The sequence below is a fragment of the Lepisosteus oculatus genome, chromosome 17, assembly GCF_040954835.1.
Source record: "Lepisosteus oculatus isolate fLepOcu1 chromosome 17, fLepOcu1.hap2, whole genome shotgun sequence".
NCBI lineage: Eukaryota > Metazoa > Chordata > Actinopteri > Semionotiformes > Lepisosteidae > Lepisosteus > Lepisosteus oculatus.
The window spans coordinates 15,817,728-15,843,168 of NC_090712.1; the positions used below are offsets into that span (position 1 = coordinate 15,817,728).

A 25,441-nucleotide genomic window follows, 5' to 3' on the forward strand; every position below is an offset into this window, starting at 1 on the left:
TCTGCCATGAATAAAGAGAAATACGTATTTTGTCTTACTTTTTTATCAACATTTGTATAAACTTCCTCGGGTAATGAGATTGAATTCTAACGAGAGCTTAAGTATTTGAAATTGTTCTTTACTCATCTTGTGTGTTTTTGGTAAGATGGTTGCCTCGATTAAACCTTAACCTCTTATTATTTTGTATCTCGTCTCGTTCGATCAACCACAGTGTAAAACGTAAACGGTTACAAGGACAGTTGTAACTTGAATTCAGGCTTATATCGCTTTCAAATGTTTCTCATGAGGTGTCACGTTGCAAAACCGCATTTTACATGAAGAAATTCAGTAAAACAAACATCCTACGGCCTTAAAAGGTTCCAATTTTGATTTTAGAAAAAGTCTTAACATCCATCTAATATGGTCCAGCATTCATTGCCTCTCTATCGATGCTCTCTGCGTTCGACTCATTGTGTCTTGTGTCTCATCGGCGCGCACTTTCAAGAGTGGGGGTTTCTGTTTCTACCGACGAAACGAAGTACAATAAAATAAGGGATTAAGCGGTGAAAAGTAATGTCTACCGTTAAAAATCGGCGAAATACAGGCGACTCATCCGACAAAGATGACAGAGAAATACAAATGCTGCAGGTAGGATTATTGTTTAATAACAGTTGGTATGGATATACCCGATTCCCCCTTTGATGCATATAGGTTACAAGTTGATTGCAACAGCTTCACGCACACGTTTGTATTGCTAATCAACCGTCTTTATCGCATGTTAAAACATTTCTTTATTTACAGCAAGAGCTGCAAGCGTTACGGAACATCCGTTCATCACTGCACGCCGTTGAATGCATGGTTAAGTGTGTCAACCAGGTACAGTACAGTCAGATAATATGAAAATGGTCCCGTTTGGGAATCCAGCACGTCCTACACCGGGCAGGGAAGCGATTAGCCATTCTCAAAACAATACACGGTAACTTTTGTGCATATGAACAAGTGCATTGTACGCATCATGAATTGTGCATTGCAAGAGTTTATTCTGCCTGTTCTTGCAGAAGACCACCATACAAGAAATCGCTTTGAATAAGGGCCCCCCCGAATGTAAACGTATGTCATGATTTAACCTAAATAATGAAAAACGATACCTTTCTTAATTATAAAATGCGAAAAGATCACACGATCAGAGCACCGGATGTGACTGGCGGCGTTGTTTAGCAGTGTGGGAGTGCGGATTTTGCACACTGCAGTACGTCGGGGTGAGAAGTTCCTCTTTGTGTCTGGTGCTCCCCTGCGGAGGACAGTCTGTGTGGACCCCCGGAGCCTCGATTGGAAACACCCCGTTATATGAATTAGGATCTGACGTACTGCAATTCGTTTTTACATTTCCATTAAAGTTGTGATGAGTCTCTTCTCTTCTTCCCAGAACATCCAGCTGGCCATAAAGAATGGTGATAATCTTGCAGGTTAGCTTCATGTTTTTAAATAATGGATTAAAATGTTGTATAAAGAAATACCGTGTTTATGTACAGATTACCATTTCTAATACGTTTAATATTTTACCATGTTATATAATTTACAGTGTCATAGGTTATATAGTCTATACTATAAACTATGTAGTTACACTACTATGTTTTCTTTATAAAAGATCTTTTAGTTATTAACTGAGTAATGGTGCCAACAAATTAACTGTTACTATTTTTATTATTCCTTTTCAGAACTGAATAAAGGCTGGCAAATTTTCTTCACTGGACAAAAATAACAGAGTGAACTGCATGGAAGCTCAGAGTTACTCAGAGAAAAAGAATTACAACATACTGTTTGGGAAAGTACCATAGTGGACAAAGTAACATCCATTTGTATAATTTTCTTTTACATTTCTAATGCTGAAAAAAAACTTCAGTTTAAAATCCATTTATTTACATGTATCCATTCATTCTGTTTAATTACAATCTTGTACACTTTTGTGAATACATTTGCAACTGTATATCACTAAAGGAGTTAATTTCTCATGAATTCATATCTTATATATGAACTAATACCACTGGTAAATGCTTTACTGTGAAGGTCCAGCATCCCAGCTGGGAAAGAGGTGGAGTCTTGTGCCTCTAATCCACTTAAGGCAATAGAAACCAGTCTGATGAGCCACTGTGGCTCTGGGCTGGACTTAAAATCATTTGCATATCATTTCATTTCATTTAGTTATAAAGTAAACTATAGTTAACCTTGTGCCTATCAGGTGCTGTATCTTCTGCCATGCATTGATTGCAAAGGAATTGTATTTATGTAAATAAAGTGCATGTAAAATAATACAAATATTGCAATTCATGACACTCTAAAGATGAACAAAATGGTTCTTTTCCCGTGACAATTCTGAGCCCTACGATACACAAAGCAATGTTTGCTTTATGATTACTACAGTCTTGCAGTTATGAAACAATGGCACCCATTTCCAGCATTGCTAATTCATTGCTTGTTGAAAGCACCCAGCCAGTGTCGAGTGTCATTTTCAGTGTCCAGCACAGTATTTCTCAGTGATAATTCATCTGCGTTATCCTTGAGATAATTGATCCAGATTTTTCCAGGTTGCTTTGCTTCCTGCAAAAAAGAAAACTTTCTGAATTGAATTGTACTTATTCAAAACTTCCACCCCCAATATTTACACTAGTGTGGCTTACAGAATCAGGGAAATGTGGACGAGTTTACAACTTAAGGATGATATCTAATGGTCATTCATTCATGTTCACTGTTACCTCATTAAGTAACTTCATTACTTTTAGATCTTGTAATCCTTTCCTTCTATCAATACTGCCATAATAGGTAAGTAATAAGAATCACAGACATTTGGGTGTGGACAGAAAACAACACCTATCCAGCTGCACATCAATTCATGTCACTCCAATGAGCATCACCTACCATGACAGGGTTACTGAGACAAAGCTCCTCCATGGTTAAAGGCACAAGGTGAGTAGGCTGGGAAAGTGACACCTCAGACTCCACAGAGCTCCTTTCAGCCACTGGCCATCTGAAAACGTGCAAATACGGGATCAAAGAAAACAAGCTTCTGATAGATTTACTTTAGCCCAGCGTATTAAGGTAAATAACTGCAGTTTAGCAAGTGAATTTGTCTGATCGTGAAATCACCTCCAGCTTGAAAACATCATATATTGAAAACAGAGAAGCAAGCACACACTTGAAGTGACAAGAAACATTTTTAGGACTGCTAGCGCAAAAAAAGGAATGAAACTTAAGGTAAATAAAGATAATAAGCACAGCTGACAAGAAAAGAAGTGATCTAGTCATACAATAAAAACAATTCCTAAGGAAGTCCTACTCATTGGGGGGTATTGTGTCCTTCTGGATATTGGCAAGGAGCTCTGGACCACCAGAGGCAGCAACACTGGCAGAGGGGTGAGACAGGCGAGGAAGAAAGGTCTCTCCAACAGGACTCTCGTCTGATGATGCTCTTAACTCATATTCACTGGGGAACAGATAGCGCATCTTAAAAGACAAAAGGTTAACGATAATGAACACCTTAAAATATATGTGAAGTGAAAACTTGCATCAATATTTGTTTCAGATATGTTTGATTTTACTCTTAACATGATTAATTGCTCCACTGAGCTTTTCTCTTTTTTAAAAACTTTATTTTTAGTTTGTGGCAATTACGTGTTGTAATAACACATCTGCATGACCATTCTTATTTTCTTCTCCATTATAACTGACCTGTTTTGTTTTGTTACTGACCAGATTATGAACACCGCACTCTTCAAAGTCTGTAAACTGTCCATTTTTGTCCAGCAGTCTGCCCCGGTTAGCACCAAACAAAGAAAAATTAATTCAGGAGAAACAAAGTGAAAAGACACCTTCATTGGAACAGAGATCCTGTGCTGTGGCCTCATTCTGTTTTACTTACTTCACTAAACCTTAACCACCATGCAATTGATTTAATTCTATCTTGAAAATGTCCTTTTATTTAATATAATTATATATTTTTAATCTGTTCAAAACGCTACTAAACATAATTCAAAATTCTAAGCATTTTTTCAGAATAAAGCAGTTACTTTTTTGCATGTTTAATAGAGGACTTAAAATGTTTTCCAGTGTTTGCTTATGTATCTTGTGAGAAACAAGGATAAAATGTGAATTAATTTTAAAATACATACTGAGTACTTCTGTACAAAATATATCCTAAGACAATCAGGAATTACAATACAGGTATATATTATGAGCATCTGCAATTTACTAAAGACTCAAGTACTGATTTTTACTAATTATACAAATTTGTCTTTTAGGAATCTTTAACTCACATAGATCAAGATCTTCAAAAATATGATCACAACTCCAGGTAAACTATTCATGAGAAACCAATATGACGTGTTGACGTGTAGCTAATTCATCATATTTGCCAACTGAATTTAACTGATATATTGTCATGCGGTGTTCCTTGTCATTTAGATCCATAAAGCTAAAAGCCTGCTTTCTGTAAGGATAAACTTATCTTAAAAAATGGTTAGAACTTTATTAGACCATCACTACTAAATTGTTTCTGCATAAAGAAGAAAACCTTGAAACCAGCACAACAATGGAACCTGTTTAAGTTTTTTCACAGTACTATATATACAGTGCCCACAGAAAGTTCCAATCTTACTCACACTCATAACAGGTGTGATAATTCTTTAGATTTATATGGTGTTTTCCACGACATGGATGTTTCTCATGGTTTAAAAGGAGGATGAATGGAAACAGGTTGAATTTGTTAATTCAATGCTGGACAAACTCAAGGAGATTAATTACCTCTGAGATGAAGCCATGTTGGTGAATGAAAGGCTGTACATGTGATGCAGTTTTTGAAGATTGACGTCTCTTTTCTTACTGGTCTTTAGCGCCTCAGAATTACTGTGCTGTTTATATAATAAAACAGACAATGAAAATGTAATTCCAAAGTAAAAATATCTTTGAATCGTTAATTTTGTTCCACATTTTCAATCAGTGAATATCAGTAAATTGTCCACAAATAAAGCAGGTGGCTGTAGGCAAAAGCCGACGGTTAAATTCAACATAATGCAAAATACATACCGCATGGATTGCCTTGTACTGCTCCATAAAGGCTGGCTGAAGTGTAAAAAACTTGGGGACCCTTAACTGTTGAGAAAGATTATAGACAAACCATTAGCTATATAAATAAATCCTTAAGCTTCTAAATTTTTAAAAGAATGTATAATAAAATAGTTGTTTTTATCTTTTTTAACTCTGAGATAAATTTATGTCCATACTTTCGTGGGGAGCATACATCACTTCTGATGGGCTAATCCTGTTTTAGTCTTAAAAGGCATTCTTTGCGAGCAAAACCTATAGTGAGAGGAACCCATGAACGATCTTACCGCTGGAAGGGATCTGTTGCTAAAAGAAAGCAGGATGCTCATCCGATCAAATCTGTCAATTGCATACAAAAGGGAGCAGAGCAGAATGAAACCAGTTACCAGCCCCACAGCTGAGGCCAGTATTCCTGACCAGGCTCTGCTGTCCTGCGTTTCAAGGTGTCAACACTGGCAGCTTGTTTTCCATAAACTTACAGTGAGCCATTCAGAAGGTGTGGACAGCAGAGGTGTGAAGGTTTTCTTCTTGGTGTCTGTTCTAACTCCCCCACCCGCTTTCTCATAGTGGAGTCACTCAGGTTTTACAACACGCTCAGTCACTCAGAGCCAGGCTATTCATTTGAATTCATTTTATAACCATTTTACATCCTTTATGGACGATCTTTCTAGATGACTGGGATAGAATGTGTTTGGCGTTTGACTCCTTACTTTTATTAAATCATTCGCACAGTATCCCGGCAAGTCGGCATGCGTTTATATTGTACCAATACTCTTCCATAAATCTACTTTTAAATGCAATTTTAAATGTGTTGTAAAAACAGATTAGTTTTCATATAGTTTCCTCCTTACAACAGTTTACAAGCTGTGCACATCTTGACAGAAGGCACTCAAGTTGGCCTGACACTCCTTTTTCGCAATGACATCCCCTCCACAGTGTGACCTGCCTCTTAATTTAATCACTTTGTACTGGGTATAAGTAACAATAGATAAAGCCAACGGTGTTCAAGGAAATATTTTTTTACTCCAAATATTCATTATAAGATTTTGGATGAAAAACATAACTATCAGAATGCTTTCTCAATACAAGGCATATGACACAACACAACTGTTACAATGTTTAAGTTTAAATGGCCGAAGGTTTGTCTAGATTTATTATTAAAAAAAAAATTCCAAATGCAGTTCTAGGGGTCAAAAGCCCCTCCCTGAATCCTCTGTCAGTGTTTCCCACATGCACACAGACAACACTGCCTTCTGTGAGAGGGTTGTGACACACAAAGTGGCCTGACTCCACATGATGGATTTTTGGAAGCTAAGTCAAAGTGTTTTCCATATTTCATCCCTGAGGTGTCAGGAAAGGGCAACAATCCTGCCAATGACTAATGCCTCTACCAGCTCTCCTGCCCACTAGTCTCAGCGGTGTTTGTCTTCCTCACAGCTCTCTCTCATGTCAGCCCGAGTGTCTGTTTGCGCAGTTTGACTTTGACAGTGAGGTGTGACAAAATGAACCCTCAATCCCAGCCTGCCTCTGAAGCCCATATTCATCCTCGCTTGTTTTCCTTCCCCTTCCTCCTCAGCTCTGCTTTAGTGATGTTTGCTTTCCGTGTTTGCAGGTTGGCAAACATGCTCTGTCCTTCTACCATATCCATAACTATGCAAAAGTGGATTTACAGAAAGTGGCCACAGTACTACACGTTGATACTTTCAGAATTATACTACCTATAAGTGTTGATTCTCCTTTGTACAAAAGGCAGAAAACACCTCAAAAGATTTTCACAGGTGGTCACAGAGTGTAGTACAGGGTGGCATGGTGGGACCATGGTTAGCATCGCTGCCTCATAGCGGTGAGGCCCATGGTTCCATTTCTGGTGTGCCATCTGTGTGGTTTTCCCCTGGGTGCTCCGGTTTCCTCCCACAGTCCAAAGACATGCTGGTAGGTGAACTAGCCCTGGAGTGAGTGTGTGTGTCTGTGTGTGCCCTGTAATGGACTGGCGTCCTGTCCACGGTGTGTCCTGCCTTGCTCCCATTGCCCTCCAGTATAGACCCTGGGTCTCACTGCCCTGTATTGGATGAAGTGGTTAGAAAATGGATGGCTGGTCAATTAGAACTGACCTACATATGCTTACTTAATTGTCTATATTACAACTCTTTAGAAATATGTCATTCTAAAATAAAATTTAGTAAAGGTTTAATAGTCTCTTATTTACTTTTTAGAGCAGATAATCTCAGTTTATGGATTTTTACACGGGTAACTTGAATCCTATCGGCTGCCCACATCTTTACGATTTCTGATACGAATATCAGAGACCTCCTGCGACTTCTAAAAGAAACTAGCTTTTACACTCCTCTCGCTTGGCAATTGCCCAGGGAGGAAAGAGGAGATTATTCCCAGCAGCAGGCAGGTGTGTTTGCCTCACAGAGCCCCGGTTAAGAGGGATTACACTGCCTGTGGTTTGACACTTACCTTGGGAAACATTTGCTCAATTTCGTCCAGTTCCCTCTCGTGTTTGCCATGCTGATGGGTGGTGCCTTCACAGACTGCTTTCTCTGAATGAGTATTCTGTATAGAGGCCAGCACAGAAATAGCAGTAAACAGGACTGAGAAGCATTAAAAAAAATCCACTCACAATAAATTGATGGTGTGACTTAGTTTCTTATAAGGCAGCTTTTCTGACGGTCTTAAATTTTCCAGTTCCAGTCATTTTGACTAGTTTTTGATCTGTGCCAGTTATATCTGCGCCTGTGGCTGGAAGGTTGCTGGTTCAAATCCCGCGTCCGGCAGAGGAATCCTACGCTGTTGGCCCTTAACCCCAACTGCTCCAGGGGCGTCGTATAAATGGCTGACCCTGAGCTCTGACCCCAAGCTCTCCCTGTCTGTGTGTCTCATGGAGAGCAAGCTGGGGTCTGCGAAAAGACAAATTCCTAGTGCAAGAAATTGTATACGGCCAATAAAATGATCTTATCGGCAGTCATTTCTCACCTAGCTTTATTGAGTGTGAGTAAAAAACAAAGTTAGGTTTAATGGATTGTAAAAAGCGGTTTTGAAAAATAGATGCAATTTATTTTTAGAAGTATTTGTTTTCCTAAAATAAGCCTCCTATTAATCAGTGATAAAATGGTGGAGCTAACAAAATGAAGAATCCAATAGTTTCTAACAATGGTGTTACAGGTACAAAAAATCATATCCGTGAAAAGTTAATTAAATGTTTTTTTTACAAACATTTTGTAGATTCAGTACAAAAGTGCCTTAAAACCCCGAGGTTAATTAATACATTTAGAATCTCTTTGAAACAGATCATTGTTGAGATACCAGGAGATTTGGTTTGTAGAGTCACTAAATTGTAGTGTCACAGGGGTCTTAGGTTTAGTACAGGGGAACCAAACCCACTTAAACAGAGACTGCACATAACAATTTGGGGATCAGATGAATCAAAAAAGCCCACCTAAGAATTCAGCATGGGTTGACAAGTGTAGGTGGAAATAAAATGAAATTAATTAGGTCTATGTAATGTTAAATGCACAATTTCTCCAGGTCTGTTCGAACTGTCCGATTCCATGATAACTGGATTTCCTGAAGACCACTACGATTCAAAATCTTTTCATCTTACACACAGGAAGACTCTAATAGAAAAGCTAATATTCGGTGGGAAGACTATTTTCTGATTGCCCTGTTTAGGATGTGACCTGCAAAAGTGCACATTTAGTTGTTAATATATTACTAATGATGTGCTACTTCTCAAGGATAGCCTGAGAGCACTGCAGCTAACACCTGATAACACTGCTCACCACTGTGCTGCCACACTTTGGCTGCTGGGTGACAAATCTCAGCTGAAAGGGCTCCTAAGTGGAGGCAGTTTACTCACAGCACCATGCAGCAGGTAACAGGGGAACACAAACCAGGCAGGAGCAGATCTAATACAAAACTAAGAGAAAATCTTGCTAAAGGTACAGCGAAGCAGGTGAAACACATGGATTTAAGGTGTGTAGACTATTAGTTTACCTTAGGTATAGTAATAAATCATATTGACAAGGCCAAAAGTTAAAGGGCATTGTGATATGTATTTATACACACACTATAAGCATCAGCTTTTGTTAGTCCTCTTCTGAAAGAAAGCCTCCCCAAGTTTTTGTTCTGCAAATGTTACACATCACATTACCAATATTGTGTATAGTTCAACCTGCATGAAATATTCAGAGCAGACTTTCACTTATTCTGGAATATTTTCTAAACCTCCTAAGCATAACTTCTTGTACAATTTTCGACAGCATTGATCACAAAACAAAACTTCAATTAATTGCCTTTCTAGACATAATATTCCCCTGCTCTTTTCATCTTCTTAACATGTGAAGTAGCCTTACTGGTTGCCTTTTAAAGCAGTTCTAAGGCGTTTTCCCAGAGGCTTGAGGAATGTCATGTGCAGAGGGCAGGACAGAGTGTTATCGTCATGCGGCCATGTCTGTCGGTGCGGCAGGGAGAATTCGCACTAATGAAATACTTGTCGGCACAAGCCTCTGCTACTCTTCTAAGCGCTGTCCTAATTTCTGACATCCAGGCACCTCCAGTGGTTACACGCCCTTCCTAACATCATACACGCTCTTACTAAACAGAGTTAGAATCCCTCTGACAAATGCAGCTGCATTAATACTGTACTGCAGCAGAGGAACACTGAATATCCACCTTCTTTCAACATCCTTCTGCTGATCCACGATCATTTAAGAACAGGGATATGCTTTTATTCTGGTATTTGCTTTCCTATAATGTACATTTTATCTTACAGTAATCATTTTAGAAGGCCAGGCAGCTCAAATCAAGTGTTTCAGATGAGTGGCTGTTTAAAGTAAGATAACAAAAAGCTAAAAATGCTTTATTTGGTGATTAGGTACTTAAACTATGTTTAAAGAAAGGCATAAACTACTTATAAAACAAGTGACACCAAAATCCAATTTATCAAATGCTCCGTGTGCTTTTCTCATCTTTAATGACCTGGAAATTTTAACTTGGGCGATGTTTGACTGCGCTAGTTGTAAAAGTGGTTACTGATCCAGCTTTATTTGGTTATCTCACCATTTTGTGAACAATCTCCTCTTTTTCCAGCAGTGCTGATGGTAACGGGCAGTGAGGGGAGCGGTGTTTGTCCTGGGCAGCAGGGCAAACAGGGGCCCATGCGGTCTGCTTTAGACAGGGCCAGGATGAAAGACTGTCCAGCCTTCTCGCGGTGTGGTGACAGCCTAACTAATCCTCCCCACACCGGGAAGCATTAGGAAAAAGCCACTTGTAAAGCACCTTTAAGGAGCTTAAGTGCTCAACGGTTTTTAAAAAAATAACGCAATATATGCGTTTCCATGCCCTAAAAACCCACTCAAATTTTCTAACGTGAAAGGGAAAAAAAATCAAACTTGGCTTCCTTCCGTTTCATGCTGTTCCACAAGACTCAGGCTCACACTCGTTCCTGCTCAGAATGATAAAAGTGTGCTTGCCAAAAAAACCTGACAAACACGCTGCATTTGCCTGAATGTGATCAAGAAACCCACAAGCTGCAAGATGCTTGAAAACCAGATCCGACTCCATCCGGCTTCCCAATTCTCACACAGAGTAGATGATGCTGAATTATTTCCTGTCCAAACAAAGAGCTTCTTCACTATGTTTGTTATCCCCAATTTTTTTCCCTCCAAAAGAATATAAAATTAGTGAACAAGTTACATTGGCTATCATAAATATTAGTGGAAGGTTTCAGTATTCCCTATGAACCATCTCAAAAGTCAGTTTTATTGAATGTAACGTACATGACTAAATGCTTTAATCTTCAAAGTGAGCCTCTGAACTGCTATAAAAGAATAAGAAATCATAGAAATTCAGATGGGGAGGCACAGTGGTTAGCATCAACGCCTCGCAGTGCTGGGACTTGGGAACTGGGGTCCTATCTGTGTGGAGTTTGGATGTTCTCCCCATGTTTGCATGGGTTTCCTCTGGGTGCTCTGGTTTCCTCCCACAGTCCAAAGATATACTGGTAGGTTAATTGGTTTCGGGAAAAAGTTGGCCCTGGTGAGTATGTGTGCCCTGCAAGGGACTGGCGTCTTATCCAGGGTGTATCCCAACTTGCACATATTCCTTGCCAGGATAGGCTCCAGATTCCCCATGACCCTGAACTGGGTGAAGTGTTTAGAAAATGGATAGATGGATAAATTCAGAAGAACTGATAAAGGGAGCTGTCTTATTGCTTTAGTAGATTTGGAAGTATGAAGGACTTGAACACTATGTAAAAAAACATCTATGCTTTCTGTTACTTACTTTTTCCTTGAAGCTTTTTTCAGCCTGGCTGAAGTGACCCATCTTTGGCTGACCTTGTGCATCTTGGATGGTTTTTCTTAGAGTAAAATTTGGTGCAGATTTGTGCGCAACCACTGTCAAAAAAAATGGGCAATTTAATTGAGAGTCACACAACCATACGGCACAAGTGCCATAAACCATGACTAAATAATTAGTACTGTATTTTGAAATTGTTCAGTCTAAATATGATGCCGTCAAACAAGTATATTGTTACATGTTAAAATATTTTCTGCTTATTTTACATTTGTAATACGATTACAGATTCTGTTCACATATACTGAAAATACCAACATCTATAATAATAAAAATAATAAATGTGATAGTAGATTACATCTATTCAGTCCAATAAATCCCTAATGATCCAAAACTGTCTTATATATTGGAGGTGACCACTTCATCAACTGCTGAAGTACAGCAGCCGTCTGTGTGACACTACTGTGTATACACCAACATGAATTAATACATCAATGACACTCAACTCTTTCGAATATCCTGGAGTTTTATCTTCTTCTGGGCTCTGTGCTGGTACTGCTGCGCCAACATCCAGAATTCCTCATGATCCTGTCTGGTCTTCAGAAGCCCACATTTGGTCAAGTGGTTCTGGAGATCTACAATCTGAAATTAAGCACACAAACTAAAGGGCCTGAAGCAGGGAGCCACGCGAGCTTGTGGGAAGCAAAGGAACAAGTGGAGGTCACTTCCATGCGGAAAAGTAGAAAGAAAAGTTTTTTTGCCGAGAATCTTCACTAACAAGTAACACCTTCCAAAATATGTGAATTGACCTCTATTTGTTGCACACAAACTTAAAGCCATGGAACAAAAACTTCAAAAAATCCCATAAGAAAACAACCCTTTACTACTATACATGGATTAGCAAAACAGAAGAGACGTTTTCACATTCACTTTGAAAACCTTTCTTATACCGCAGATATGAACATAGTTTCAATGGTGTTTGCGAAGGACAGAGAAATCAAGGCAACACCGACAGTCCCCTGCAATCTCCTGTGGAACTAATGGTGCAAACCCTATTTGCCCCCATAGGTATTGGAACAGTGGAGCCAATATTGATATTTTTGCCGTGTACTCAAGCAACTTCGTCTTGAGATAAAAAGATAAATATCAGGCAAAAGTACAGAACATCACCTTTTATTTCTGGGTTATTCTGTGCATATATGCTTTATCATTTTAGAGTAATACCACCCATGCAATTTTGGTGAGCACAAGTATTGGGATTTATGCGCACCCAAAATAGCAAGAATAGTAATAGTATTGGAACAAATTAACTTAAAATAAATTAAAGTAGGATGAAACTTTAATAAAAAGGATAAAAGTATTTGGTTGGAAATCCATAGAATGCAATAACCGCATCAAGTCTACAGCCCAGTTACATCACCAAACTCTTGGCTTGTTCTTTTGAGATGCTTTTCCAAGCTTTTGCTGCAGTCCTTTTCAGTTACTGTTAGATTTGGAGGTTTCCGACTTCAGTTTCTATTTCAGCGAGTGAAATGCATGCTCGATTGGATTGAAATCAGGAGATTGACATGGCGTTTCACCCTTTTCCCCTGATGTTCTCTTTGGAAGTATGTCTTGGGTCACTGTATTGCAGCATGATGAAGTCCCTGCCAATGAGTCTAGAGACATTTTCTTGTACACAGGCAGACAAGATGTTTCACTTCTGAAATCTGTTGCTACAAGAGTTAGTTACTTCATCAATAAGGATGAGTGAGCCAGTTCTAGAGGTGGCCATGCATGCCCAGGACATGACACTACCTCCACCATGTTTCGGTAATGAAGTGCATGGGATCATCTGCGTTTCATTCCTTTCTCCACACTTTCCCCTTGCCATCACCTTGGTAGAGGTTTATCTTTATCTCTTCCTCTGTCTGTAACACTCTGTTCCAGAAATCTGCTAGCTCTGTTCTTTTCAGCAATTGTAATAATATTTCTATGCTCTGTGCTCTGTGAAGTCTTTTGATACTTTCACCCCTGCACTGTGGAGGTTGCTGGTGAATTCAGTAACGGTTGTTTTAGAACCTTTCTTCACAGATCTGATCAATTTTTTTTTTTTTAATCATCAACTGCAGTTGTTTTCCTCGGCTGACCTGGTTGTTGATAATTGCTAAATACACCAGTGGTTTCTTTCTTCTTCACGATATTCTGAATTGTTGATTCTGCTACGCCCAGTTTCTGTGCTGTGGCTCTTTTTGAACTCTTCTTTTCTTTCAGCATCCAAATGCTTGCTTTTCTTTCGTAGTTCTCTATGCTGGAGCAGGCCTACTGACTTTAAAGGCAGACACTAAAAGGAAGAGCAAAGGCTAAATCCAACCCTACACATTCACAGCTCAGTGCAACAGGACACACCTGACCAATAAGAAACACCTGGCAGCCACTTGTCCCAAGACTTAAGCTCACCTGAAATGGGCGGGGTTGAACACGAGAAGTGCTATTATTCTATAATAGTACAATATATAATCACAGAAATAAAATGCTACATTCTGTTCTTATGCCTCATATTCCTCTTGTATCTCAAATCCGAATTAATTGAGAATACAGCAAAAATAGCAATTTTGACTTCGCAGTCCCAATACTTGCAGTGGGCACTTTAACTATTTACTTTTACAGTTTTTATGATGTTCTGAAACATTTCTTACCAAATTATGATTTATACATAAGGATATGCAACAAATAATTACACTGCACGACATGACATACCAAGTAAAAGCTGGATTTAGGGATGGACTGCAGGTACTGGTCATTGTGAGAAAGAGTGGAAAAGGCCAGTCTCTGTCCTGACACTGTCTGAGAGAGGGGAGGTGATAAAGAGACAGTCAGCAGTGAGTCTTTCAGTAGCTGGGAAAGAAAGCACAGAACAAATGACAAGTAAACATGCAGCCACAGGAAGCCATTAACAAGAGTGGGGACCAATTAGGACCCAGCAGGTGTTCTCAACACTGCCTGATGGTCCTGCCCCATCTCTGTGGCTTTGACAGAGCCTCTCGACCAAGCTGAGGAAACAACAGGCTGTTTCATTTACCCTGCAATTTGTACCAAAGGATTCCTGCTGACAGGCCCATAAACTTAGTCTTTTTTATCTTCCTCTTAAACCGACGTCATTAGAAAGAGCAATTACTGTCTACTGAAGCCCTATACCTTTTATAGGAAGAGAAGACAAGATTCTGAGCCTTTTATCAACATTTGCACTTACGCAAAAAGTTAGTGCCAGTATCACACGCACAAAGTCAAAGTTAATCGCAAGCTTTTAGAAAACGCCTGATTGAGAACGTAGTTCCTTAGCTTTACAAATCTGTGACAAAAAGTAAGTGTTCTCTACATTCAGTTTAACAACAAAGTAGTGTAAATCTAAGCAAAAATAAATTTGCAGATACAGTACATGCTGCATTAGACAATCAGAATTTTAAATTTGAGTTACTAATCTAAACAAACATTTACATTTTGTATCTTTAGTGTGACATGATTTCTAAAATAAATTCAAAGAAATAAAATTCCAGACACAGGCTGTGTAAGGCAGTCAGAATATAAGAATTGAGCTATTGATGAACATCTTAAAAAAACAACATTAACATTATTCAGTTTAAAAAGTTGTTCATATTCTGTATTTGACCCAAGCGAAATCATTGAAAACATCTGCTTTTATTTTAAAGGATGTGTGTCTATCATATTATTTTATTTCCTAAACATGAGAATACATTTATTGGCCTAGATCAGCCATTTAAAATCAACATGAATAATTATGCACTTTAGATGCATCTTATGTGGTAAAACAACACTTCAGCCTGGATCAAGGACTACTATACATCTTATCAGCTTTTTCAAGAATTTCTTCTGATCTTGATGAGTCTACATCCTAACAGCTAAGGGAAATGCACGACTCAAAGGATTAGTTGCTAATTGCCTTTCTAATGTTTTAAGTAATATCCTTGTGAAGAACAGTTTGGTTTGAAACTCAAAACACCTTTTCCCTCCTGATAGTATTCTAGTAATGGAAAGCCAGGATGAAGGCAAAGGTGTCGAGAACTTTGATTTGAACTGTTGATCTGGCAGTTTTGTGTATTTGGGATTAGATTCAGTCAAAAGCCTTTTTGCGCATACTAGCAGGATGGGAACCTCCTCCACCCAGCACATTTCCATAGTCTGAAGTGAGAGGTGCAATGTCTCAAGTGCTGTTTTTATCATTTGTAAGGTTCTCCTGAAATGAAAGCTTTACGTTGCCCCACCTTCACACTTATGAGCACTAAGGGTTAAGGCAATAAACAAAAATCTGTCGATAATAACTCAATATGAATGAATACTAGAACACAAGAATCAAACTGGATTACTAAACTATTTTTTCTAAGATTTGAAGGCAGTAGAAAAAGTAAATATATTAATGTGACAATTAGACATTTTGATTTTTACAGAGATTTCAGAAGAAAAAAAAACAATTTCTAATATTAGAAGTACCGTGATTTACCTTCAGTGTCAGTGAACGCGATTAATTAAAACAATTACATATTAAAAACCTTGGCAAACATCTCCACCTGCTGGCCAGTCATTTTAAATGTCATTTTACCACTGAAGTCAGCTTTTCCTTATCCTGGGCCACTTCAGTGCAACCTGAACTCTGACCTTGAACTCTGGGTCACTGCCCTTCCAAACCTCACAGTTTTAGATCTGAAGCAGGATTTTCGATGATTTGCCAGTACTTTGCTCCATCCATGTTACCATCAGTCTTGACAAGTTTCCCAGTTTGCTGAGAAGCAGAACAAGAACGTTATACTGCCACCACCATGCATGACAATAGGGACAGTACTGAATGAAGCACTATGGTAGCTTTGTGTCAGATGTAACACTTCGCATTAGACAAAAGTCCACACTGGCCTCACGTGACATCCCTTCTCCACTTCTCAGTTCAGAGCGACAGCCTGATCCAAGCACTGTCCCGGTGCCTTTTCCTTTTTAAGGTGTTTTTTTAAGTGTCTTATACCCTTCTACTAATATGTGCCTTGGTACAGCTCTATTCCTGAGTTGTTTTTAAAGCTCCTTGGTCTTCTTCGTTGATTCTTTATTTATTATGTATTTGTTTTTAAATCATGTGAACCACCATTATTACATACAGAGTCCACTCAATTAAGTGTGTGACTAAATAAAGTACTTTTGTGTACCTACTGTAAATTCAGGTTTGCCACTGCAAAGGCTTAGAATATTTATGAAATCACAATGTCCACTTATTTTTCACATTAAATATTTATCTTATTCTTTTTCATTGTTTTCTTCTTTAAATATAGGAAGTACATTGTGTAATAATATATGTAGAAGACTGGGAATTTTTCAGGATGAAACACTAAATGGAAGAGAATATTACAGTTTTTAATGTCTGTCAGTTTTTTTCACATCACACTTTTCACACCATTTCTACTGACAGTTTTCTCACCTGTCCTCTTGGCTTCTCTGTGGGTTTGTGGGCAGCGAGACTGTGTTGCTTCATCTCCTTCCTCTGTTTCTGGATCTTCTGTTTCAACAAATCCGAGTAGTGGAGATACATCGCATCTCTGAGCCGGTGCAGGTTCCTGTAAGCCTCTAGGTGGCGCTGGGAGACAATAAAAAGCACCCCGCAAAGCTCAAAGGCCATCCTTGTCAGACCACAGGATTAACCAAAACATTAATCAAAGCATTAACTTTTTGAACACAAAAAAAAATCAGAGAAATATAGAGGAGGACAAAGATATTCTGAAAATTGTTCAAAGTAAAACAACTTGGTGTTCATAAGTTACATGGGTTAATATGACTTAAAACTGGATGCTGAGACATTAACCATGGGCTGATGAAAAAGTAAGTGATCTTGCCATGTAGTAGTAGCAGCAACAGGTGAGAAAAAGGAAAAGGTCAAACTCTGATTTACTGAAGCTAAAACGTCTCAGCTTTTGCAGCAGTATTTCCTTCTGAAAGGAGCTGATCATCTTATTAAATCATTTTTTTTTATATATAGTCAGGTGATATTGGGATGAATAATCTTCACAGCAACAATGCAGCTTGAAGTGCCCCAAGATTTGTAAAATATAAAGAAGGACAACAGAAATCGATAGAGGTGATGAAATCAAAAGCCCAGTACAGACTAAAGGACACAGTGACCCATCACTTGTAGCAGCTCTGCAGGGAACATCTCATTCTTTCTTTCCACTCTACAGAGGCTTTACCAGGACTGCACAGGAGAAGCTGAAAAGGGTTTCTTTTCCAACGGAGTGTGCCAGGCAAAGTAGAAAGAGGTTTAATAAAACTCAAATGAACCTGTGGGAAAAGGGGCAAAGACAAAGGCATCTGCAATTTCCCACTGGACCTTTCTCACCGAGAAAGTATTTTACAAGTCAACAGTTTTTTTCTAACATGAATTTATATGTGAAGCATTCCTGGAAGTAAAACAGCTAGCAGTCACAGCCTCTGTGCCTGATAGCTGCTATGATACAGCATTGATATCTTCACACCAATAAGTAATTAGATTTATGTTAGCATTAACGATCTGTTCTTCTGATATTTTTAGCCTAACTGACAAACCCACAGAGAGGCTTACTGGAAAAGTACTTCACATTTACTATTCTTTATTCTGCTATGAAGACTTTAGAAATGAAATATATCTTTAATAACACATTTTACAGACTCAGTAACTTAATATTCAGAAGTAAAGATGCTGTATTTGTTTGATTCAATAATGCTGTTTTATACTGATTAATAAGTATGCACTTTTCGCTTCTTTTTTAGAAGCTAAGATTTCCTGACAACAAAATGTTAATAAAGATATGGTATTATGAATAAGTCCCAGCAATCTATGCAGGAGAAAGAATGATACCACCACTGCACTTTTCACAATCAAGTCTGCTTTGAGACTGCTATTCTGAATGCACAGGACACGCTGATGGCTGATACCGGCATCATTTAGTGTTGCTGATGTTTTCAGAAAAGGGTAACACTTCATAATAACGGCCCAAAGTAATGATACAGTCCCAAAGTGAAGGATAACTATTGTCTGTTATCTATTCATTGTAGGCTGCAAACAAAGGGTAGGTGCAACTTCCAACCCTCCTTACCACCAACCAGCAGCCTCTGTTGAAAGATATCTGGTGGAATTTGAATCCAAAAACTAACTGTCCTTGTTGCTGGGTATTCCTGTAATACAATATCTCCACAATGTACAATGACAGTTTCTTGCATTCTGTTTTTCCTAATTGCTGATCCCACTTAAACTGTGGGATCCACAGTTTCAGATAAGGAAACATCACTTTGCATGGCTCATTGACTGGAAAGAGGTTCTGGCTACTACAGCAGGTGAGAGAAATTTGCATACGCCAAACGTGCAATATTTCAAAGAAGGAACTCTTCTTTTCTTTTTCCCCAACAAGGTCAGCCATAGCCAAAAGGCTGTCTTTTTGTACAGTTCAAACACCAGTGTAGAACAATTTCATCAAGGTCTCCACTGAGATGAGCTTTTAACCTCCACTTTCATGTGTTGGTTTGTGGTGGCACAATGGTCAAAGATTATCACCTGTGGAAATAATCATGATCAAATAATACTGGCCAGGAAAACTGGCCAAGTAGTTCTGGTAATGCCTTCTTCCTTGTTCCCACGTTTGTTAGTTTGTGGTTTCATGTGTGTGGCTTTTTTTTATTGATAGCCTCACATAGAACAAGCCCTTCTAATCGGTGTTGTTTGCTCAACAGCAGCAACAATCAAGGTGAAGGGAAATACAACAAATGAGAGGCAGGTAAAATCAATACATAAGATCAGTCTTACAATAGGGGTTTAGCAAAAAGGAAAGCACCATTTCACACAGAAATGATGTAAAACTGACAAAACATGGCAAAGGGGTTGAAAATGACATCTGAGTCATGTCGCTTTGACTTCAACTATGCATGTTCTATAGTTAAAGCAAATGACCCTTTCCCCACAGATTGCTGACACACAGGCAGCTCACTGTGATGACAGTAAATAGACTACATATTAGGGTTTTCAGTGCTTTTTGGATCTAGAAAATTGCAAAAAGCAATTGTGCTTTTGCTTGATTCCATTTTTAGAAATGGGAGGCTTGGCAAGCAGTCCTGCGGCTGTTCCCAGTCTTAGTCTGGGGCATGTTCTCTTCTATTTACCTGGTCGAGCATGACTTGCTTCATGACTTTCACTTCATCATCTTCATCCTCTTTGGGATTTTTCAAGGAGTCGTCCCCATGGTTTCTCTTCTTCTCCTTAACCTGCTGTTTTCCATCTCCCTGCGAGACAAAAAAAAATATGTTGCCAAAAAGAACTTGTCATGTCACTCCAGGGGAAAAAAAAAAGGTTATAAGGAAGCTTTGATACACATTAACACACACAACCAGAGTTTCAGACAAAGCCCAATTTTAATTTGCACATTCCTTTTGAGAAGTAAGGATACTTGAGGCTTAGGTAGAATAAGTGAAAATAATAGTGTGTGTACGTGCTTTTTCACAGTTTCAAAAGCATTCCTGCTGCTACATAAGAAAAAAATGTAATACAATTGGTGACTTGTCACTGTTGGAGGCCATCAAACAAGTATCTTTCTTTTTAAAGACTTTGACGCGTTGTACAATTTTAAAATTGAACCAGGTAATTAATATTCAATGTGTGTTCTGCCCTTCACTTTTGTAGACAGAAAAAGTTTATTTAAAACATGAATTCGCTGACATCTTTTTGCAATTTCACACCCTTTGGTAACAGAAATTTCATTCTTTTCCTATCACGCAACATCAGAAATTAAAATAATAAAAAAAAACACTTATACCAGTGCAAAGACTTATAAGTCTTTCCATTGTCAGTAAATTGATGTTTTCTGAAACAAATGTGTCCACAGATCTAAATCTCAATCCATGTGCATGTCTAGCTGAGAGGCATTCATTTTGCACTGCAAAAGGCTCAGGAGATTCTGATAATAATTGTCTTTTACATTTGGTGAGCTGCTTTCCTTTCTCTCAAGTGCTCTTCAGAAGTCTCTGAATAGCAAATTAATTAGCAGGCTTTGTGTTTTCTTTCTGGCCAACATACTTAAGATTCTGCTAGAACATTTAGTTTCTAAAAATCCCCTGTGGTATTATTCATGTGCTAATTGGATTTGTAAATGAAATACAAAACAAGTGTTACTTTTTTACAATGTCTTCCATTTTGGAAGTTTCTTAAAATCTAAATGGAAATAAAGGTGTCAGACTGAGCTGACCTCAACTTAGACTAAACGTAAGAAAAATGGTTTTCCTGGAATACTGTAATACTATTACCTTTAGCAGAAGCCAGATAATCCTAAAGGTATGCGGTATTTAACAGTTCCCTCAATACTGGTTTCAGATGAGTAACATGAGCAGGATTTCTTTTTAACAAGGTACAAATGCGCCTTTTGGTGGTCTTGAATGTGATCCTTCAGTTGACTACCACAAAATGCTGTCTTTAGAGCTCTCTCCGTCAGGAAGTGCAAGTTATGTCTGCACAATAGCTACCAGGACCAAATGGTATTTATAAGCGCTGTTGCCACAGTAATACTGCAGGCAAAAAGGCCTCCTGAGCCGCAATTATCTTGTCTTTTCCAACGAATAGCTGTGAATAATTTTTAAGCAGCCAACCAACTGCTTTTTGTAAATGATCCCTATCACCTTACTGAGAGCATTTTGGACTCCCCTCAGATAGGCTACATCCTGAAAGCTATTGAGTGTAGAACTGAAAACAGAAAGCACACAGATTACTCCCCAATCAATGAAACCGATTTGTCTTCCAATGTAAAGCTATGCATGCAAGTGAGATTGCTGTTCAGCCCTTTTGCTTCAGAGTAAAAGAGAAAATAGGGAGGGGGGTCTGTGTTGCCAGTTGTAACCAAGACGACCACCTTAGCAGCTGCTCTCTCCTGCTTTTTGATGGACACACATGACGTCCAAGGGTTTGATCTTATAAACTCAGACTATGATAAAAGCCAATAAGAAAACAGACCACCCCCACCCCATCCAAGGCATTCAGTTGAATCAATGGTTCTTCTGTGTAAAAGAAGTGCAACTGTGCTACAGTCCCGCACTGCACTGTGAAAGGGAAGGAAACACAATGCTTTATTTAGACAGAGGTGGGGTACTGTTTGCGTACCGAGTACCTGTTGACAAACCAATTCCAGTTCAAAACATCATTTGCACCCTATTGCTGCAGTCCCTGCCATTGCAGCAGTGGTGGACGCAGAAATCTTTATAGTCATAATCACTTAAAAGAACCTGTTCCCCATTGACTTTGTGCTCCCAGGTAGCAGACTTCATCTAGAAGCCAGTTTAGTCATCGAATGCACCTTTCAGGCTAATTAAACGTATGTTACCACATACGTGTATAGGTTTAATGTTTATAAAGCATTGTAGCGAATTCGGTTTCTTGGGCTTGTCCCTCACTGCCTGGGCTCGAACCCGGATCTCCAGCGTCACTCAACAGGGGACTTGCCGGCTGAGCTAAAGAAGACCCTCCTCAGCCCGGGCGGCCAACATTCCTGTTATGCACAGGGGCGTATTCGTTACACTATTAAAAATATTCTAAACAACACAACAGTCAACATGCTATGAGGTATTCTATAAGAGCAGTCCCCACATTTACCTGTTTTTTGCACTCAGGTGGGAGGTAAGCATTCAGAAGAGAGGGCAGAGAACTTTTCTGATGGATCTCAGGGCTTCTTGATATCATTGTTTTCTTCTTTCACACTGATCACTGCTCAGTCTCCGGTTAAGTTGTCTTGAACACGTTACAACAAATTCGGTGAAAAATTACTCCTGTTAGAACTGCATTATCGTGAATTACTATGCTTACAACTATTCTATCCTATCCTCCGATTCATATTACTTAATAAATATCAAATATTGCAATATTAGAAGTAGGATGCTTTGAGTTGTTGTAGTTATTATTATAATTACTGAACGTAATTACGACATGTTTTCGAAACAAACATTTTACAAATGGAAACCAAACACAATGTTAAACTGACGGAAAAACAAGTGGGGTGAGCTTAATTATTGGATTCTCACCCCACAAACGCACGCTGTAGTGAGACGCGCTAAAACGCATTTCGCAAGACTACTGTATTGATCGTTTAAATGCTTTTACGGACTTACCACAAAACCTCGACAGAATAATTCCCTGACGCACATAACGCTAGCTGAGAGAATTAGCATAAATCTCAAGAAACGACTCTCCGCAACACTTACAGTATACTGGAACTCCGCCGTAGCCAAAACAAGCAGATCCCCCAGAATGCCACGTTTTTATTAAGAAGAACTCACTGTTCCCGTGCACAAGTAATTACAGGTTTTACTGCGAACGTGATCAAATTACCATGTGCATATTTACTGCTGTTCAGCTGTTCATTTTCTTCGAAAATGAAATACCAGAGTTAACACTTGTGGTCCTTAACACATACTTTATTGATCCCGTGAGGGAAATTGCAAACATATATATGTTGGCATTTAAGAGTGCAGGTTTTTAGTTGAATGGATTTTGTGCTTACTCAAAAATAAGTAAGGTGTATAAATAAACTAAATATATATTTTTTTCTCTAATAGTAACCAATAATAACTTACAACAACTAATAAGATGAATAACTAACTACTTCTACCATTGTATCTGACCAATTACTCTGTATTACCCTTCATCTTAGGGATATGTCCAAAGAAATTAAAAATAATGAGCCCCATGTACTAAAAGAAACTGGACTGGACTTAGTATGAATTAGGATAAAACTTCTTAAAGCATCATTAAAATATCATACATTACAGGTAAATGACAAAGTGTCTCTGTGAAGGAAGAGCATTCCGATTAAAAAAAGGAAAGGATTTACAATTATTAAGAACAGTTTATCTCCTGCAAATAAATTTTATAAACTGAAAAAAATTTAAGGTGTAAAATAATGGGCTCTCCAGCCCTGTGATGGGCACGATTTATCAGTCTTTAGCTTGATGAATGAGTACAGTGCTGGGCAGTTGCACAACTGAAATGTGGAAATTTCCATTGAAACATCTCCAGTAACTTCAGAAACACACACGTCTCCAAGTCCATCTTAAGATGAGGGCCTCATCACTGTTATATAGTCATGAAAATAGTGGTTAATTAGATAATTCTTCATTACTAATTGCATAATAATGATGATAATTTAACAACAATCCTTCAAGTAATAGTTAACCAAATCAACTAGCTACTAAGTAATAAAGGATTAAACTGGCCAAATGTCCTTTTCTCATTCATAACTGTTCTTGTTTTGGTATGTTTTTGCTCACCTTTAATTAGTATGTATGTTCGCTGATAAATCAGCCCAAACTTGCTTCACATGCATTGAATATTTTCTTTTTAAATCAGTCTCTGTGATAGCCAAGGTTGTCTTGTATTTTATTTTTAATTCTAAGAGTCATTTTGTGTCATACTGTATGTAAAAATGAACCTTTTCACTTCTCATCGTCAGTCTGCTGTATTGTTGGAGCTACTTTTTGTTGAAAGGATTTAATATGGGGACACCACAGTGGTAAAAACTGCCACCTCACAGAGGCCCAATCCCTGGGTTGCAATGTGCACGGACTTCATATGTTCTTCACATGTTCGTATGGCTTTCCTGCTGGTGTTCCAGTTTCCTCCCACAGTCCAAGGACATACCGGTGGCTTCTGGGAAAATCAGCCCTGGTGTGAGTGTGTGAATGTGTGCCCTGTGATGGACTGGAGTCCCATCCAGAGTATATCCTGCCTTCTGCCAGTTGCTTGCCAGGATAGGCTCTGGTTCCCACAACCATGTGCTGGATAAAACAGTTAGAAAATGAACGGAAGGATGCATTTAAAATAACCAGAATTAATTAACTTTATGCTTTAGAAACACACAATATGGATATTACATTATGATAGTAAAGGAAAATAAGAAAATAATATTGTGTTTTCAAATGTATAGGCACAAGCCTTTCAGAAGAAATACGACCTTTGAAAAAACAGGTTTTCAATATTGTCGTTTAATAAGTCTATCTAAACAGAAGGCACCACACGAATGTGCTTAGGAGAGGCTGAACTGTGCCTGGGTTAAATTATCCCCTGCAACATGGAGTGTTTAAGAAGGTGTTGCCATGGGGAGAACAGGCTAGCGAAACTGTGTTTTCAGTTAAAGATCTGTTCGACCTATTTTCTTCGTTTTGAAACCAAGCCAACTATACCTCTGATCAGAGTATGCATTGCAGTGCATTGAGGAAATAACAGGTTGCATGAAATCTGGTTTTCGTACATCAGTGTGAAACTAAGCAGACAAAAATAATGCATAATCACTTCAGAAATTCAATAAAATAAAACATTATGAAAATGCAATACTTAAGTATTGTGTTAAAATAGGAGCCACTTCACGACTAACATCATGCAGAGTCAACAGGTTCTCTTTAAAGAAAACGTGACTGCTTAATTGTTTGGATTGTCCTGCTTTCTGCTTTGCAGGATGGGGTTTCTCTAACAGGTATCTGGTTTCAGTATGCATTCTGCACTGGTATAATGTCTTTAATAGCTATCTCTTGCATTTTTTGTTTTCATTTTGTTTTGAAAGAGCTGGAAAAACAATGCTGCAAAAAAACAAACCCGTTTCACTGGCAGCATGCCAGTTCAGAAGTAACAGGTGTTAGATCATAAGTGCCAAGTGTCTCTTCACCTGTCACCATCACCTAACATTTTGCAAGGAGGCAGTTTTAAAATACGGTAAAGCAATTTAAGCAGTATTTATGGTTTTTAGTGTGCAAAAGCTGTTAATTGTAATAATTCATAGACAGCAGTTGCCATGTAAAATAAACAATTAGTACATCTGCAATAACCCGTTCAGCTATACTGCTTCTATTCAGTTCAGCTCTGTGCCTTTCTTGTAAGGCTTCTGCTACCAATAGGATCCACAAGGAAAGTAAACTACAGTATATGCAAAAAGAAATACTGACCAGGGGAGCAGGAATTCGTTTTATGGGATTGGCACGTGAAGGGCTATAGTTACAAGGACCTTTTGTGCATTTCCCGATACCTGAGGGGATT

At 38.5% G+C, this 25,441-nt stretch overlaps 1 protein-coding gene across 7 annotated transcripts; it reads right to left on the reverse strand.

Annotated features, from left to right (window-relative positions):
• Window positions 1-1,664: 1,664 nt before the first annotated feature.
• Window positions 1,665-22,667, reverse strand: LOC107079401 (uncharacterized). 7 transcript variants are annotated; one of them, XM_015363328.2, is made up of 14 exons: window positions 22,618-22,667; window positions 22,013-22,147; window positions 19,540-19,659; window positions 16,835-16,990; window positions 14,116-14,253; window positions 11,883-12,018; window positions 11,365-11,477; window positions 7,540-7,635; window positions 5,059-5,124; window positions 4,777-4,883; window positions 3,706-3,784; window positions 3,314-3,480; window positions 2,896-3,004; window positions 1,665-2,577 (listed from the first exon to the last, which is right to left on the reverse strand). In XM_015363328.2, the coding sequence occupies exons 2-14, from the start codon at window positions 22,097-22,099 to the stop codon at window positions 2,446-2,448; spliced, it is 1,506 nt and encodes a 501-aa protein (XP_015218814.2). In that variant the 5' UTR covers window positions 22,100-22,147; window positions 22,618-22,667; the 3' UTR covers window positions 1,665-2,445. The 7 variants fall into 7 exon arrangements, with proteins under 7 accessions (XP_015218814.2, XP_015218817.2, XP_015218815.2 ...); XM_015363331.2 differs by lacking the exon at window positions 22,618-22,667 and adding an exon at window positions 22,525-22,611 and having other exon boundaries at window positions 14,116-14,202; XM_015363329.2 differs by lacking the exon at window positions 22,618-22,667 and adding an exon at window positions 22,525-22,611 and having other exon boundaries at window positions 3,727-3,784.
• Window positions 22,668-25,441: the final 2,774 nt, after the last annotated feature.

What these genes read in the sequence shown, in the direction of transcription:
- LOC107079401 (XM_015363328.2), bottom strand. Translation starts at nt 22,099, where the DNA reads ATGATATCAAGAAGCCCTGAGATCCATCAGAAAAGTTCTCTGCCCTCT. An exon ending in AGCAAGTCATGCTCGACCAG is followed by an intron (nt 16,991 to 19,539) that starts GTAAATAGAAGA and finishes ATTGTCTCCCAG; the next exon opens with CGCCACCTAGAGGCTTACAG. An exon ending in TTGAGCAAATGTTTCCCAAG is followed by an intron (nt 5,125 to 7,539) that starts GTAAGTGTCAAA and finishes CTTTCTCAACAG; the next exon opens with TTAAGGGTCCCCAAGTTTTT.